The 15,842-nt window shown below is 38.9% G+C and overlaps 4 protein-coding genes across 8 annotated transcripts; all 4 read left to right on the top strand.

The window, feature by feature from the left end:
- Positions 1-1,968: 1,968 nt before the first annotated feature.
- LOC126602740 (uncharacterized) lies at positions 1,969-2,871 on the top strand. The gene has a single exon (XM_050269626.1). The coding sequence runs from the start codon at positions 1,969-1,971 to the stop codon at positions 2,869-2,871; it is 903 nt and encodes a 300-aa protein (XP_050125583.1).
- A 4,611-nt stretch (positions 2,872-7,482) lies between these two features.
- Positions 7,483-9,847, top strand: LOC126604721 (uncharacterized). Of its 3 annotated transcripts, none has more exons than XM_050272022.1 (5): positions 7,483-7,724; positions 8,305-8,457; positions 8,682-8,857; positions 8,994-9,117; positions 9,509-9,847. In XM_050272022.1, the coding sequence occupies exons 1-5, from the start codon at positions 7,593-7,595 to the stop codon at positions 9,647-9,649; spliced, it is 726 nt and encodes a 241-aa protein (XP_050127979.1). In that variant the 5' UTR covers positions 7,483-7,592; the 3' UTR covers positions 9,650-9,847. The 3 variants fall into 3 exon arrangements, with proteins under 3 accessions (XP_050127979.1, XP_050127978.1, XP_050127980.1); XM_050272021.1 differs by having other exon boundaries at positions 9,506-9,847; XM_050272023.1 differs by lacking the exon at positions 9,509-9,847 and adding an exon at positions 9,243-9,483.
- Positions 9,848-10,330: 483 nt separating this feature from the next.
- Positions 10,331-11,181, top strand: LOC126604723 (uncharacterized). Its single transcript, XM_050272024.1, has one exon. The coding sequence runs from the start codon at positions 10,412-10,414 to the stop codon at positions 11,045-11,047; it is 636 nt and encodes a 211-aa protein (XP_050127981.1). The 5' UTR covers positions 10,331-10,411; the 3' UTR covers positions 11,048-11,181.
- A 551-nt stretch (positions 11,182-11,732) lies between these two features.
- LOC126604719 (uncharacterized) lies at positions 11,733-15,816 on the top strand. Of its 3 annotated transcripts, none has more exons than XM_050272017.1 (10): positions 11,733-11,958; positions 13,206-13,418; positions 13,711-13,921; positions 14,031-14,083; positions 14,528-14,564; positions 14,658-14,723; positions 14,877-14,981; positions 15,081-15,234; positions 15,363-15,442; positions 15,546-15,816. In XM_050272017.1, exons 2-10 carry the CDS (start codon positions 13,324-13,326, stop codon positions 15,609-15,611), a joined length of 867 nt encoding a protein of 288 aa, XP_050127974.1. In that variant the 5' UTR covers positions 11,733-11,958; positions 13,206-13,323; the 3' UTR covers positions 15,612-15,816. The 3 variants fall into 3 exon arrangements, with proteins under 3 accessions (XP_050127974.1, XP_050127976.1, XP_050127975.1); XM_050272019.1 differs by having other exon boundaries at positions 13,203-13,418; XM_050272018.1 differs by having other exon boundaries at positions 13,189-13,418.
- The last annotated feature ends 26 nt before the right edge of the window (positions 15,817-15,842 follow it).

Raw genomic sequence — 15,842 nt, 5'->3', positions numbered from 1 at the left:
AATCCATCTCGAACCTTAGATACGGATGGAAGTATAATTCATAAAAATTTGTCAAAATGGCTACATAACAATATAACATAATGAAAACAGTACATTTTAATTTCTCTTATTGAGTTACAGGACATCAAAATGGAAAGTAATAAAAGGAAAGCAAACTTGAACCAATTTAAAAATAGAAAAGAATCCTAATCTCTATCCTATTAGTAAACAACACTTGTAGACGACTACATTACGAAAAGGCCATATCTCGCCAAGACTTAATTTCTCCAACTGAGTAACAAAAGCCTAATCCTAAAACAAAACACTGAACCCCCTTGTCCTACTAGGACACAATGCCCCAATATAAAAACAAATCAAACTACTTTTCCAACACACTTCAAAAATTTCTAGTACTGACACCGGATAATGGAGATCAAAGAGAAATCACAAATAAACACTTAAAGATAAACAACTCGTCACTCTAAAGAATTCACCAAAGAAATAAGAGTTAGGAAGAAAACACTCTTCACTAAAACAAATGTAAAAGTAATTATCAAATTCTGAATAATCAATTTCCGCACATGAGTAAGATTTTTAAATAGTCTAGGCATGGGACAACCTTCCATGAATGGTTTACCCTTATTAATGGTGATACATAACCATGACTTAAAACTATGCGTGAACTTATTTAATACAAATCATGAATTTAAATGAAAACATTGAACAAACTTTTAATTAAAGATAATAAATGCACCATCTAATAATTAGACGAGTCCAGATTCAGTATCATATGCCGAATAGAGATCAAGCACTTTTTGGTTCGTTGTTCTTTATGGAATACTGGGTTTGTTTCAACTTTCAACTTCCACAGAGAGAAAGAACGTTGTATCGTGGAGGACATTTACGAATACAAACCTTGAGGCTCTTTGACGGAAAAATTCTTGTCTTAAGAACATGGTATCAAATACTACCCTTGAATTGAAAATTTTAACAATTTGACCCTAATTTTCCAGCAATGTTGTATCGTTTGTAGAGGACATTTGCGAATACAAACCTTGAGGCGTCTTCGACAGGCAAATTCTTGTCTTAAGAACACAGCATCAAATATTACCCTCGAATTGAAAATTTTAACAATTTGACCCTAATTTTCTAACAAATTACTCATTTCAAACACTACAAATTCCTGCAATTTCAACTAACATCCCTCAATTAATTTTGGTGCAGCTTCTTCTGCAGCAGAGGAAAACGCAGAAGATGCATGAAACAGACTGGTCGCTAAGTGTTGAGATTCATGCACAGCCGTTTTACGGAAAACGGAGAAAAACCTGCAGTAATCAAGCCAATCAGCCAACTCAGACACCCACGACAAAAACCATACTAACTGACCACCCATTGACTGGCCAAACATATGTAAAACTTTCAGACGAACAAATATATATATACATGCAAAAAAAATATATATATACAAAAAAGAATACAAGTTTTTTCTCAGGAGGAGGGGAAAAGCCGAGAGGTTTAATGACACCAGGCGACAATGCCATAATAAAAGTTGGAAGCAAACAATTTTTTTTGTTTTTCCATAAATGATTTATTGCTTCAAAGTAATATCTAAAACAAACAAAATCCTCTCAAAAATTGATAGGAACACCCACATTGTGACAGCACCTGGGCATCGGTTTCGAATTTCTGGACTCCCAGTCTCACTCCTGCCTTTAAATCTTCTGGGTGCCTTCAGTTGTGAGAGAAGACAAACACAAAGAACCCATCCCAGGCTCCCAGCAGAAGAACAGCTCAAAAGGTTCGATTTTTATCTCCAAAATCTCATATTTTTCAATTTGTGTTTATGGGTTTCTTTTTTTTCATCTGATTCTTTGACTTTTCTGACAAAAAGTTCTTTTTTTTAATTTTTTATTTTCTGGGTATTTTGTAACCTCTGTTTTCCCGACAAAAAGGGTAGCAGCTTTCTACGTTTTGGAGCTGCGGAAAAACATGGCTTCGAGGTCTGCTCTTTTCACAGAGGAGAAGTTCAAACAGTTTCACAACATCGACCGAAATCTGTACTCAATTCTGGTGCTAAAGCTCTTCCGGGACCCACTGGAGTCCATGCAGGTACTGGCCCTGTGGCTCTGGCTGGAGAGAGTTGGGTTCAAGAACGTGGTGAAAAAGATGCTCTCTTTGCCATACATTTTGATCAACGAGCTCGCTGACGAGTCCATCACTTGTCTCGAACTCATCAGCGGGACCCATTTCTCTCTTCCGTCTGAGCAGACTGACATCCCACTCATACAGAGTTTTATAGAGAAGGAAATCTCAGTCCAGTTTTTTCACCAGAACCGGGACGCAGCGGCTCGAGACGTCACTAAGGCCGTCAACGAGGTCTGCCTCCCGGCTTTCGACGACATTATGCAGAAGGCAATGCAACGGGATTTTGCTCAGAACTTTGCGGATCACAGTTACGTAGTGTTACCTTCACAACGATCGTCTTCGTCTTTATTCCCATTTTCTCTTTCAATTAATCAGCAGCCGTGTCTGCAGCAGCAACCTCTGCAAAGGAACGAGGCGACGCCACCACACGACAGGACGATGTTTGTGACGTTCTCTAAAGGGTACCCGGTGCAGGAGTCCGAGGTGAGGCAGTTTTTCAAAATAACTTTCGGGGCTCGAATCGAGTCCGTGCAGATGCAGGAGGTGCAGCCATACGAGCAATCACTGTTTGCGATAATTGTCTTCCACTCTCCGGCGACGATCGAGGCCATACTCAACGGGATGGGCAAGGCCAAGTTCACAATCAATGGAAAACACGTTTGGGTGAGGAAATATATGCCGAGAAGGACACGATCTTTGCTTCCACCAATGCTTTGGCAACCAGCAATTGCTCCTTTTGGGGGATGAATTGGTTTAGACGGTGGTGGACTTTGGTAATTATATGGTGAATGTTTGATGAAATAAATGAAAGTTTGGAACTTAATTTGTATCAACCTTTATATCCTTTCAAATTTTGCAATCTTCATAGCTTTTTATATACATTTATACCACCCTTTTTAATAGAGGTGAGACCCACATAAATTGGTAAATCTTACCTATATTTAAAATAGGGTAAATTACATTTTACCACCTCAGGTTTGAGGTCTATTGCAACCTTATACAACATCTTCAAAACATTTCATTTTCATACATTGATTACTATTTTATTTCAATATAATACATTCGTTACATTTTTCATCCATTGGTCCGTTAAGTGCTGACGTGACTGCCACATTTGTACCATGTGGCAATTTTATTTTTTATTTTTATGCATTTAAAATATTATAATAATTTACCTATTGAAAAAAACAAACACACACACACACACACAACAACAACAACAACCCATAAATCCTTCCCTGCAACCCAAACCCCCCATCCCCCTCAACCCCCCCACCTCATCCCCCAAATCCTTTCTTCTCCTTCCCCTCCTCCAACGCCCATCAGTGGATTTCCTCTCCTCTTCTCCTCCTTCGCCTCCAATACCGCTCCCGCCCCTGCCAATCTCGCCGATGATCTCTCCTCCCTCTTCGGTGGCGCACCCTCACGCTCCTCACCCTTTCAGGACCCCGACGCCTTCAACCCTTTCAATTTGGGTTTTTACGAGCTTGAATCGCAGAGAGAGAAGATTAGGGTTTGAATTGCATAGAGAAAGAGGGGGGGAAGATTCGGGTTTGGGGGTGAAGGTGGGGGGACGGAGGGAAGGGGAAGGAATTAGGATGCAAATGTGGTTTTGGTGGTGAAGAAGAGAGCGGAGGAGAGGGAGAAAATGGGATGGAGGGGTTGCTGGGGAGGTGGGGGTGGGGCATCAAATTTCAATGCCCAGAACATGGCCCAACATGCCAACCATAATTTCTCACACTGCCAAAGCTACAAATCTTCCTTAAGTGTTTGCTAATAAGGGCATAAAATTGGTATGAAAAGGAACCCAATTTCCATTCTATCTTGTTTCTAAAAACCCATAATTTTTCTATGCAATTCGAGACATACTTGCATACAAAATTGAAAGGATTGCTACTGGTACTAAGCCAAAATGTATCCAGAGGGAGAGAGAGATAACTTACGGAAAGAGAGGTGGTCTTGGGAGTTGGTGAGGCGGTGGAAGTTTGAAAGCCGGGAGCTTAAAGCACTGGTCAACGCCATTGACGGAGGGAGAGAGAGAGGAAGGAGATAGAAGAAGTGAAAAAGTACAAGTTGGGGTGGGTCGGGGGAAATGGTTTCTAGGCTCGGGTGGGATTTTTGGGCATGGCTGCGGTCTCCTGGAAGGTGGGGGGTTGCGGGGGAGGTGGGATGGGGTGTTTATGTTGCAGGGAAGGGGGAGGTCACGGGGAAGAAGATGGTTCTTCTTTTATTTTTATTTTTTTTAAATTGGGTAAAATTTTATAATATTTTAAATACATAAAAATAAAAATAAAAATTTCCATATGGCACAAATTTGGCTGCCACATCAGCACAAATTTGAATCCCATATTTGCCATGTCATCACTTAACGGTTTACTTATCGGATTTTCTAACGGATGTATGAAATTGAAATAGAATAATAAGTAAATGTATGAAATTGAAATGTTAAGATGTTGTAAGGAATTAAAATTGACCTTAAAACTAAGAGGGTAAAATGTAATTTACCCTTAAAAATATGGTACAAATGATGACATAAATATTTGTATCATCTCTTTAACAAAAATACTAGTCTTACCACATATTTATATCATCTCTCCAATAGAGACGAGACCAACATGCGTTTGCGGGTCCTACCTTATTAGAGAGATGATACAAATAGGTGGTAAGAATAATATTATTCTCTCTTTAATATAGATAGCTAAATAGAGCTCAAGAACATATGTGAGTCTCATATCCATTAAAGAAATGATACAAATATATGATGAGATTTAAGAGTAGCATTTTTTATTTTATAACTAAAATATAAGGTGAATAAGAAAAGAATTTTAGCCTTTTCTAAGAACACAACTATTATTACCAAATTGCCCTTAAACACCAACACACCACACCCGCCATTATGAGAATTTTCCAGTTTGGGTCTAATTCGATTCATTATTGGATTATGAATAAGATTATGATATCTCATTGATAATCCAACATTGTATTTGAAAATACATTGTGGAAGATATGTCAAATTCATTATTTTGTTGCGCAATTCCAATAGATATCATAATTGCATAGAAATGCCATATTTGAGTCATAAGTTGCGACCCAACTCTTGTCAGTTGTCAAGGGTTAAGAAATAAATGTCTTTAAATTTACTTAATCACGAGAATGTGATACGTGATCAATGTATAAACCAAATAAAAGGAACAGATTTAGACAACTCGTTTGTGTAATTAGCAAAACTACCAATAAAACACTTGTTTTCTTTGAGGGAAAAAGAGCTATAAAAATACTTGTTTTCTTGGTTCAAAAGGAACATATTCGATATATTTACCATGAAAAGAATTGTGTTGTTGATGATTTGGCTCGTTTGGGTCCAGTATTTTTTAGCAAGCTCATCATTCTTGTCGTCAGTTGTTTGTTGCAGATATGGCTAAAGTTTCATGCTCTCGTGACATTCTTATGTAATCTTTCTTTTTCTTTTAGGCTTACGCCTCGTTATCAACCGAAAAAAGAGGAGTTGTTTACTATTAAGTAAGATGAAGAGAAATTAAGAGTAAGATTTAAGAAACTAAAACACAATCATGGTTGATTTAACCAAATTTAGATTCTAATTAAGAAAACAAAGCTTCTTTGACACAAAATCTCTAAATGGGTGATTTAACTTTTGTAACTTGGAAGGTCATAGTCTAACCAAAGATTGGAACTTTAAATTTGGAATGAAACAATGACAATCCTTCGTCACTGCTCACTAGTAATGGCTTCATAATACCTTTGACATTTTGAGTAGGATCTTAATGAAGAGATAGCACACCCAAGCCACTACTTGGAACACGTGCCTTCTTCATCATTCCATTAAATAAACTTGGAAGTCCCCAATTTTTTTTTGTAAATGGAGAATTTATGATATCATAAATTTGATGTATTCGAGTTCGACTCTTCTTGTAATTTTGACTAATATGAACTAGAATATTACAGCAGAATTGAGCTTGGCTAAATGGGCTAAAGTAGTGTTCTTTCTCGTCAATATCCAAGTTTGGATAACTATCTCTATAGTTTAGATAAATTTTTTAATTACAACATCGTTTGTTAAAAAAAAAAGGGTAAAGTACAAAAAACTACCTCAATTATTGGTGTCGTTACATTTTCATACCTCATCTTTTAAAATTGACAATGTCATACCTCATCTTACGAATTTGTGCCAATGTCAGACCTCCGTCAGCTTTTCTGTTAATTTCTCTGTTAAATGCTGACGTGGCCCGACACGTGTCCCACTCACTAATCCAACTGGATTAAAAAATAATTAAATATTCAAAAATTAAAAAATATATATTAAATCTCTCTCTCTCTTCTTTCTCTCCTCCCCCCCCCCTTTCTTGCCTCTCTCTTTTCTCTGCATCCCAGAAGACCCAAAACCCCTTCCCACCCGTCCTCCACCACCTTATCTCTCCCCTTTCTCTCGCCTTTCCATCTCCTCTCCACCGTAGTCTCCTTCCTCCCCACTTCTTTCTCTCGCCGTGCCCAAAACCACCTAAACCCACCTGGGTTTTTTCATTCACCAAACTCTTGCCCATTGACCCGTCCCCCCAAACTCTTGCCCATTGACCCGTGTCCCCCCCCCCCCACTACCCCACAAACTTGGACTTCGTAGCAAATCAGACCGGTTTCCAATGAGTTCATGTCAACGCCGTCATTTTGGGCGTCCAGTTGCAGATCGAGGGTGGCAGAGTGAAGGAGGCAGAGTAGTCGAGCAATATTGGGTTCTTCGTTTTGGGGTTTTCGAATTGCGGCAACAATTGCTGCAATGGGAAGGTGGGTTTTGTTCCTCCGGGGTCTGGGTCTTTTGGGATGCAGAGAAGAGAGAGAGCAGAGAAAGAGGGGGGAGAGAGAGAGGAGAGAGAGGGTGGTGAAGGAAGGGTGGGAAGGGGTTTTGGGTTGCAGAGAAGAGAGAGATGAGAAAGGGGAGAGAAAGGAGAGAGTGAGAGAGATTTAATATATATATTTTTTAATTTTTGAATATTTTATTTTTAAAAATATATTTTATTATTTTTTAATCCAATTGGATTAGTGAGTGGGACACGTGTCGGGCCACGTCAGAATTTAACAGAGAAATTAACAGAAAAACTGACGGAGGTCTAACATTGGCACAAATTTGTAAAATGAGGTATGACATTGTCAATTTTAAAAGATGAGGTATAAAAGTGTCGCGACATCAATAGTTGAGGTAGTTTTTTGAAGTTTACCAAAAAAAAAAACTTGAAGGCTTGGTGGGCCACACATTGTAGAAGCCTTTGGTGGGCCACTTTCAACCAAAATGAACCCCATCTTTCATTTAACAATTTGTGGACAATGGCCCAATGGACCTTCATCCTGATGCATAGGCTCTCTCCCTCTCGTCTCCCCTCACAGTGCAGAAGCAGAGAGCGAGTGCTCCAAAGCCTCGTCCGTACAGTTCACAGTTCTGAATTTATAAAAGAAAAAAAATGGATTGGGGTTCGAATGGAGAAGAGCCCACTTCGTGGGAAGAAAATTACAGTGTAAATTTGATTCCGTCGGAGTTATTTTTCAAGTTCCGGAAAGAAGTGCAGGGTTTAAGGGTCGGCCTCAATCTGGAGGTATGAAATTTCAATTTCCTCAAGATTTTAACTGTTTTTTTACCTGTCCAGTTCAAAGGTTTGAAATTTTTTATATAATCCAATGCTTAATTCTCTGTTTTTTGTGTTAATATGAAGAATTACGTGATGGGTTCCTCCATGCTAGTCACAAGTCAAAGTGTCCTGTTTGTAAATATTTTTTTATTTATTGAAGTTTTGTTTGCAAACACTGAGTGCCGTTTGATAACTATTTCGGTTTTAGTTTTTGGTTTTGATTTATTGGGTAGAGTTAGAGCGAAAGTATATGGGGGAGAGAGGGACGAAAAGGGTGGAGAGGGGGCGGTGGTAGGGAGGATGGAGAAATGGTTATCAAACGGTTCCTAAACAATCCATGAGAATACAGGAATTCTATGTGTTTATATTGAACAACAGAAAGTACTTGATAAATCTTCAAATTTTCATAAAAATTGCTTGCAGTTGTTTGTGTATACAGTATACATTGTGGAATATTAGCCGATATGCATAGGGTCTTAGATTCGACTATTAACCCGCATTGATTGCTAATGAATTCTGATTCGTTGGGATCATCGACTTGGTTCAGTTCTATAATGCTCCAATCAATGAGTTTCAAGGAAAGATTGTTTTGAAGCCGTTAGCTCCTGAACGGACTTGGAAGTTCATCTACGAGCCTATCCATCAGGATGTTCGTGTTCTTTCGAAAAAGATTCCTCTAACTGGATTTCTAAATCTCCAGGTTTGATGCTGCCCGACCCTACTTTCCTAGACTACCAACGTATATAATTTTGGATCCTTTGCACCATCTCAAGCACACTTCGATTACCATATGCCAATCTTACTAGGAAATTAGGAATTGATAATATTGTAGCTTCAACATCATATAGTCTGCTTGTGTGCCCCCTTGCCTGGACTGAACCAATATTTGTTATCATTCACACTACAAACTGTTGGAAAAAGCAGGTTGGCATCGGCCATAATTTTCAAATGAATGCAATTGGATGGAAATGGAAACTTACTACTTGTTTTGGTGGAGATGGTATATCTCGTACTAGGAGTAAGACATCGGTTCGCTTGGTTCCTGGTGTGGATTTGCGCTTTGGGTGGAGGGCTGATTATGTACTTCCAGAAATCACAGGGCAAGTTTCTTAGTCTTGTATGGTTGATTAACTTCATATTGAAGAAATATTACATGCATGTTGTGTCAACTATTTCTTTGACAGTGATTAATTGTGGATTAATTGTGGCTCATGGTTAAAACCTTGAATTGATTAGGGCTCTGGGTACTGGTGAACCATGGTTCAACATGAACTCGGGAAAGCTGCAAGCATCGCTAGATAGAGTTGAGACCATTGTAACCTATACTGATATCTACAGTTTATACAAGCCTAAAGGCCAGGTACGACAGTTATTGAGGTTAAGCACTTATTAGATGGTAGCTGAAAATGTACTCGTTTTCCTAGCTCTTATTGTTATTCTGTTTGTTCTTATTTTCTTCGTTGAACCCATGAACACCATGCGCAGGGTTTGAAATGTACACCTTATGGGGGACATAGAATTTGGATTTAGGACTAATACAACAACAACAACAACAACAACAACAAAGCCTTTTCCCACTAAGTGGGGTCGGCTATATGAATCCTAGAACGCCATTGCGCTCGGTTTTGTGTCACTGTGCTCGGGCCACATAGCGCGCCACTTATGGATGACGCCCTAACTTTAGCGCGATTTCGTTCTGGATTCATTTTGCTACAAAATAGTAAAGTGCATTTTTCTTTGTCATTCAGCAGGATCAGCAGCAGAAAACTGAAACGGATGTAATTTCTTATTCAAGTCCTTCGGATCCCTTGAAATCAAGCGACTTTTCGTCACACAATGACCGTTCTACATGGATCAATGGACCAGAGGATGCAGCAGATTTACACAAGTAAATTGTACATGCTGTTATTTCCAAGAGCCGAGCATGCTTGCAAATCAGATCACGGTTTTATCTACTTTGTTGTTTAGCATCGTGTAAATGATATTTTAAATTTCTACCTAGTACAGCTTTCACCTGGTTCTCCATCTTTATTGGGTGCTACTACCAATCCCTTTGAATTCGAGTATTAAAGCAAAGTTTTCAGCCATAATTTATTATATATGTCCTCGATGCGAAATGAAATTTTGTATCCTCTGAGATGCCCGCGTGTCATGAAAGAGAGAACTTTCGATATAGTTAATACTTTGCTCCATAAAATAAGGAGTCTCTCTTTCGTATAGACAAATTACAGCTTGACATGTGAGCATAAACTTTGTACTTTTATGAATTCTCTACAAGTCACTTGCATAAGAGCGTTGACTGTGATTTGGAGGTAACTAGAGGAACAGTGATCTCTTTGAATTTTGATTTGTTTGGGTTGAGAAAAGCTGGTGGGTGGGATTAGTACTTTGGTGGGTTCTAATTTGTTTTGTTGATCATTACTTTCCTTTTGGAATTTAAATCTCTGAGGAGGGAAAATTTGTAACGCCACTCGAGGACGCACATGAGTCACCCCCACCCTATCCCATCCAAAACCTAGCCGTTGCAAACTCAACGGCAAAATTCCACTCCCACCTCCTCTATAAATTCAAAAAGCTTCTTCCCCCACTCCACGCTTGTGAAGCAAAAAACCCATTCGATTCCCTGAAGCAATTCAAATCTTCAAACCCCGAAAATGGCAGCCTCGAAATCGAACCTCCGAAGCTCTTGTTCCTTCCCAAATCTTCTCCTCTCATGTCTGAACTTCACTCTCTTCATCCTCTCCGTCACCTCTCTGGTTCCCACCGTCCTCCTCCGAACGCCCCCAACTTCAATGGGCATGGCGTTCCTAATGATTTCCGGCATCTCGATTCTCTCCTCCTTTGTAGGTTTCTACTCTCAGCTCACTCATCTCTGCTTCATAACCCACGTTTCTCTCCTCCTCGCCTCGCTGGTCGCACAGCTGCTCGGCACACTGGCATTGTTCACCAAAGAGCGCAGCACCATGTCGTTGATCAAGTCACCACGGGACCCGAGAGAGGCCAAGCTGTTGGTGAGGTTGGAATGCGGGGTTCTGATGGCGATGCTGATGATGCAGGTGTTGGTGTTGGTGATGAGCTGCGTGGTGCAGAGCTGCTGGGTGAGGGAGTATGAAGGGTTGGAAGCCGAGAGGGAGGCGATGACGAAGAAGAGGAGCCGGCGGATCGCAAAAGTTCAGGAGGAGTCCATGGAAAATGCTGCAAAAATAGCTGAGGTGAAGGCCAAGGAGCTGGATGAGAAGATGAAGAACAAGTATGGGCAGTGGGTCAAGACTTCTGAGTTTGAAGGCTAAGGGGGTAATTTCACAGTTGGGTATAGCAAAGCAAGCATTTGAATGGTTGGAGTATTTTTGGTCATTTGGTTTTGGGGTCACTAGGGTTTATGTAATGTAAAGCTTATGACTTGTGAGTGTTATTAATTTATGATGCCGTTTGTTTACGTACTTTGCATTTTTTTTATTTATTACGAAAAAAATAGAAGGTAAGAGATAATTGAACTTGAGACCTTGAAAATGCTTTAAAGGAGAATGAAGAACAAGGATGCTCAAAAACGTAAAATATAATCTCACCTAAGTTGTTTTTCTACTATGGGTTATAAAAGATTTTAAGTGACGACCTTTTTACAACATGTTTTGAACTGTTTTGAAAGAGTTAAAAGTGATTTTTGAGTTGTAAAAATATTTTCTCAACTGGATTAAAATAAAATGCTTATTTTATTTAAAAATAAATGAATTTAGGAAAAGGGATTATAGAGAGAATTTTAAACTAAATTTGTAAATTAAATGATGTGTCACTAATAAAAAAAATAAACATATTATTAACGTTTAAGTAATAATTAAATACAAAGAAAGAGGAAAATGTTAGCAAAAAAGGGCCCACAATAAATGATCCAACGGCTCACGTTGATCTAAATCATCAAAGGGCCCACAATAAATAATACGACATCCGATACCTTCTCTTATAAATATTTTTTTATTTTCCTAAGATAAACGTCGTAAAGCGCCTTGTTGTAAATTCAGTCATCGCTGAGCGCGCCTTCAAAAACAATGCCTTCCACCGCCAACGAGCCGTAACTGTTACCCCGCAGCGCCACCTCAAACCACTGTGCCTTCCGCCCCAAAGTATCAATCCATAAACCGCCGACGAGCCAAAAGTCTGCGCTTTTGCAACGAGACGCTCCGATTCTTTGGCACTAAGAAATTGAGTAAGCTTTCTTTTTCTCCTTCTTTAATCTGAAATTGCATGCGAATTTTTGTGTTTTAATGGCGGAAATTCCTTAGCTTTCTTGATCGGTCGCCGAAACTATGGCGTTTAACTGTAAGGAAGCAGGTGCGAATATCTCGGCCGAGTCGACTCAGTCGAAATGGCGACTGTTGCCTTTTTCTCTTCTCTTTCCCCAACGAAAATATAAAATTAAGCCACAAGAAAAAGAAGTATTTGTAATTTCTCTTACATTCTGGATAATCGATTGATTGGTGACGTAGGGAGAATTATTGATTTAATTAATATTTTAATAATATTCCCAATATTTATATCATTATCCAAGTCCGGCTTACATGTGCCCACGTTTCTGCCAAAAGTTTCTAAATTTTCTTATTAGTGCACCGCAAATTGCGAAAATATGATTAGGGTAAAGATTTATCCATTAATTATTGGGTAAATCTTGAATTTTTATGGTATAAAAGAGGTCATTTGGGGAGGGGATTTGATCATTTGGTAGTTTTTTTTGGTACAAAGAAAAGAAAGAAGAAATGCTGGTAAATTATTTTTTTGGATAATATTGTCCGAATGGTCCTCAATAATTATTATTCAAGTCCCACCATTAAGTGCATGTTATGCTAATTAATCCTAAAAAAATCTTTGGCCAAGATTTTGATTACCATTTTTGTTTTTGTGTATTTTAGGAAATAATTGGTATTAATAGAAAAAATTGACATAAAAAAGAATAGAAGAATGAGGTTGCAAAGGAGGAGAGCCGGCTGCCAGGGATTTCACGTGTTCTCTCTCCTGGCAATGATATCAACTTCTTTAAAACATTTAGAGAGCTGCCCCTGGTTTTGTCCACAAACCTGTGTGTTTGCTGCATAGCCACTTGTTGCTTCTTTCACCAGATAGTTAGTGACACTCCTTCCAAGCAAAGCTACCGAGATAAACAGGTTATGACCGTCTCTGTTAGGACCACTTTCGAGTTTAGTTTCCCCTTCAGTGCTGGCGGTCTAGAATCCAAATTTCGGGTCCCGTATGATGTGGTAATCACTACATACCAGGAAGTCACATTCTTTTCCATGAATAAATAAATAGACTCAAGCCTACGTGTTGTCATCTTTGTCTTATCCACACTATTTACAGCCCCACACTTGACATATAGGTAGTTATATCGGGCATTTTATCCGCAGCCATGTTTCTTGAAATTATTTTGCTTTTGTTTTAATAGACAGCTACATCCAGCAGGGATCAAACAAGCGTTTCACATGCTGGGAATTATTGTCACCATCTTTGTGACATAAGACATTTTTTAAGAAGCATCTCCCCCTCTGTGAAAGTCAATTCCAGAGGAAGGACTGTTCTGATGTTGACGATTTCAATTGACAAGGCTGTGCTGTTGAGATTTTCTCATGTCGATTATAGAAGTCATCAAAAGTTTCACAGGATCAATGCCACTTGGTACGTGTGAGTTACAGTTGTATATTTCATTCATATTGGATTAGTTCATTTACTTTCAGTTGCATTCTTAAATTCTTATTGTACTGTATGCTGCAAGGTTTTTCTTCCTTGTATGCGGTTGTATGCTGATGTCCTATATGGAAATTTTTTAGTGCTATTTGATCTTGCCACTTATTTTTGTTCCTTATGCAATACTCTTATTAAAGTAAAGGCCTCTCCTTATAGTTAGTTGTTTAGTATATTAGCAGCGCTACATATCTTTCATTATCTTATTTCATTACCAAATGGACAGGAAAAGGGATTTGAAGTCCTCCCATCCGAGGAAGATGGAAGAGCTGTCAGTAGAGATTCCAACACAAACTATTCCTCACTGTGAACCATCAAAACATCCTGATCTGCAATTTGACCGGCTGCAACCATCAGATGAAGATTTAGATCAACAGAAAAAGTTGGAATTTGGACAATTTGTTGCACGAGAGGCCGCACTGGATGAAGAATACTGGGTAAGTAATCACTATCTAGATGATCACATCTTGGCAAAATTTTCCAAGTGTAGGTTATTTGTGCCCACGAATAATATTTGGTTTTTTGATGCTTTTGGGTTTGTGGCAGACAGCAGCATGGTTACGTGCAGAAAGTCACTGGGAGGAGCGAAAAAATGACCGGTGTGTACTGTAGTTCTTTATTACTTTCAGATTTCCCTCTCTGTCTTTCTGTCTGTCTCTGTCTCTTTGCCTTTGGTCTTTGGTAATTGAACTACTCTAACTAACTGAGGAACATGAAGTTCCTATCATAGGTAGGCTGACTAGATGGTCTATACCATCTGAAGTCATCATATAAAGCTTTACATGCAGAGGAATAATCCTGCCATTTTAAACAAAAGCTGGCAATCAAGGTGAAAGATAAAACAAGGGAATAAGGAAAGGTTCAGAACTTCTAGTTCTGAATCAATCAAGATTTCTAGAGAACTACCCCCATGGCTGGATCCTGCCAATGGTGGGTTTCCCTCTGCATGTGTCTTTAGTGGGCTCCAAGCCTCTAGTATTTGTTTTTATCAATCAAATGGACGGTTGGGCACTGCTGATTCTAGCTATGCTTGATTGACACAGATTTGCTGAGAGTAACAAAAGGAAATTTGCAGACCGGGTAGGAAAGATTCATTTGCTTTGCATTCTCTACGTGTACACTTGGAATATATGTCTCAAATAAAATTCTGAATTATACATATAATTTTTTTAGGAATTTAACGCTATAAAAAAACGAACGAAGGGGCAGCAGAGGCAGACATGCACATGCATTATCACGGTATGACTGACATATTTGAATGAGCGTGTTTCTGGTTTATTAGTTTGAACTCAGAAAACCCTTCTTTGCATTAAGGCATGTTATATTTAGCTAAAGTACCCAGTCAATAAAAATATACCATTGACGGTGACTGTTTGCTTTCGAATTTGTCAGGTGAAGAAGGACACAAAGAATGCGAAACGTACTGTCGTGAAAAGTGTAGTTGGAACACTTGATTTGAGCATTCGGTACTTGTTGGATGGAGAGACCTTTCCAGGGGTACAATTAAAACTAAAAACCTACACTGCATGTGTGTCTACCAGTTTGTCCAGTTTATTGGCTTTGCTGAACTGACAATTAAATTCATTTCTGTTGCAGGAACGGGTAAACGCTCCTCTCTTTTGCAGTATCAACAGGACACTGTCAAGTAAATATGGTTATATTTCAAACTTATGTGTGGCCAAAGCAGCACGACGCCAGGGTATTGCGAGCAATATGTTACAGTTTGCTATTAGATCCGCAATGTTAAATGGTAAGATGAAATACCGCATGAAATATTGCATGAACCCTTCTCTGGGATTATAGAAATGTCTGACTAGGGCGCACTTGAATTCCTCTTCTGAGTCTACTCATTCCCTTTCTTTTTCTGTTTAAATGTAGCTGATGTCGAACAGATATATGTGCATGTGCATAAAAAGAACAAACCCGCGCAGGAACTGTACCGTAAGCTGGGCTTTGAGGTATTATCGTAGTTGTTCATTTGTAGTTTGCAGTTATAGCATATGTTTGATCTATAATCTTTAATTTAGACGAGCGCTAATGCCACTTTATCATTATTCTCAGATCATCGAAAGGGCGAGCTCTCAATTGTCAGAGGAGCAAACCTATTTGCTTTGTTTCAAGGCCTAAAAGCTGATACAACAGAAATTCATGAATTGTAGATTCAGAAGAATACTCATGTGTACATGTAACATGAAGTTGGGTCAAAATCCGAAAATTTCACTTCCCGTACAAAGTCATCGGTGTCAAGAGTCCCTGCAAAGGTTCTTGGTATAGAATGTACTTCCGTGTTCAACAAATGTTGTGAATGAAAAATGATATTCAGTAGAGTTTACTTCTTTGTCCAACTCTCTCTCTCTC

Source organism: Malus sylvestris, chromosome 15 (assembly GCF_916048215.2).
Source record: "Malus sylvestris chromosome 15, drMalSylv7.2, whole genome shotgun sequence".
Classification (NCBI taxonomy): Eukaryota; Viridiplantae; Streptophyta; class Magnoliopsida; order Rosales; family Rosaceae; genus Malus; species Malus sylvestris.
The sequence above is the reverse complement of the archived record's forward strand: the minus strand, read 5'-3'. Positions and strand labels throughout refer to the sequence as shown.

Excerpts from the sequence above, each read along its gene's own strand:
- LOC126602740 (XM_050269626.1), top strand. The coding sequence starts at position 1,969 with ATGGCTTCGAGGTCTGCTCTTTTCACAGAGGAGAAGTTCAAACAGTTT.
- LOC126604721 (XM_050272021.1), top strand. The coding sequence starts at position 7,593 with ATGGATTGGGGTTCGAATGGAGAAGAGCCCACTTCGTGGGAAGAAAAT. Across the intron at positions 8,458-8,681 it reads CTGGATTTCTAAATCTCCAG|GTTGGCATCGGCCATAATTT; the intron begins GTTTGATGCTGC and ends TGGAAAAAGCAG. Across the intron at positions 8,858-8,993 it reads GTACTTCCAGAAATCACAGG|GGCTCTGGGTACTGGTGAAC; the intron begins GCAAGTTTCTTA and ends TGAATTGATTAG.
- LOC126604723 (XM_050272024.1), top strand. The coding sequence starts at position 10,412 with ATGGCAGCCTCGAAATCGAACCTCCGAAGCTCTTGTTCCTTCCCAAAT.
- LOC126604719 (XM_050272017.1), top strand. The coding sequence starts at position 13,324 with ATGTTGACGATTTCAATTGACAAGGCTGTGCTGTTGAGATTTTCTCAT. Across the intron at positions 13,419-13,710 it reads CACAGGATCAATGCCACTTG|GAAAAGGGATTTGAAGTCCT; the intron begins GTACGTGTGAGT and ends CCAAATGGACAG. Across the intron at positions 15,235-15,362 it reads TAGATCCGCAATGTTAAATG|CTGATGTCGAACAGATATAT; the intron begins GTAAGATGAAAT and ends GTTTAAATGTAG.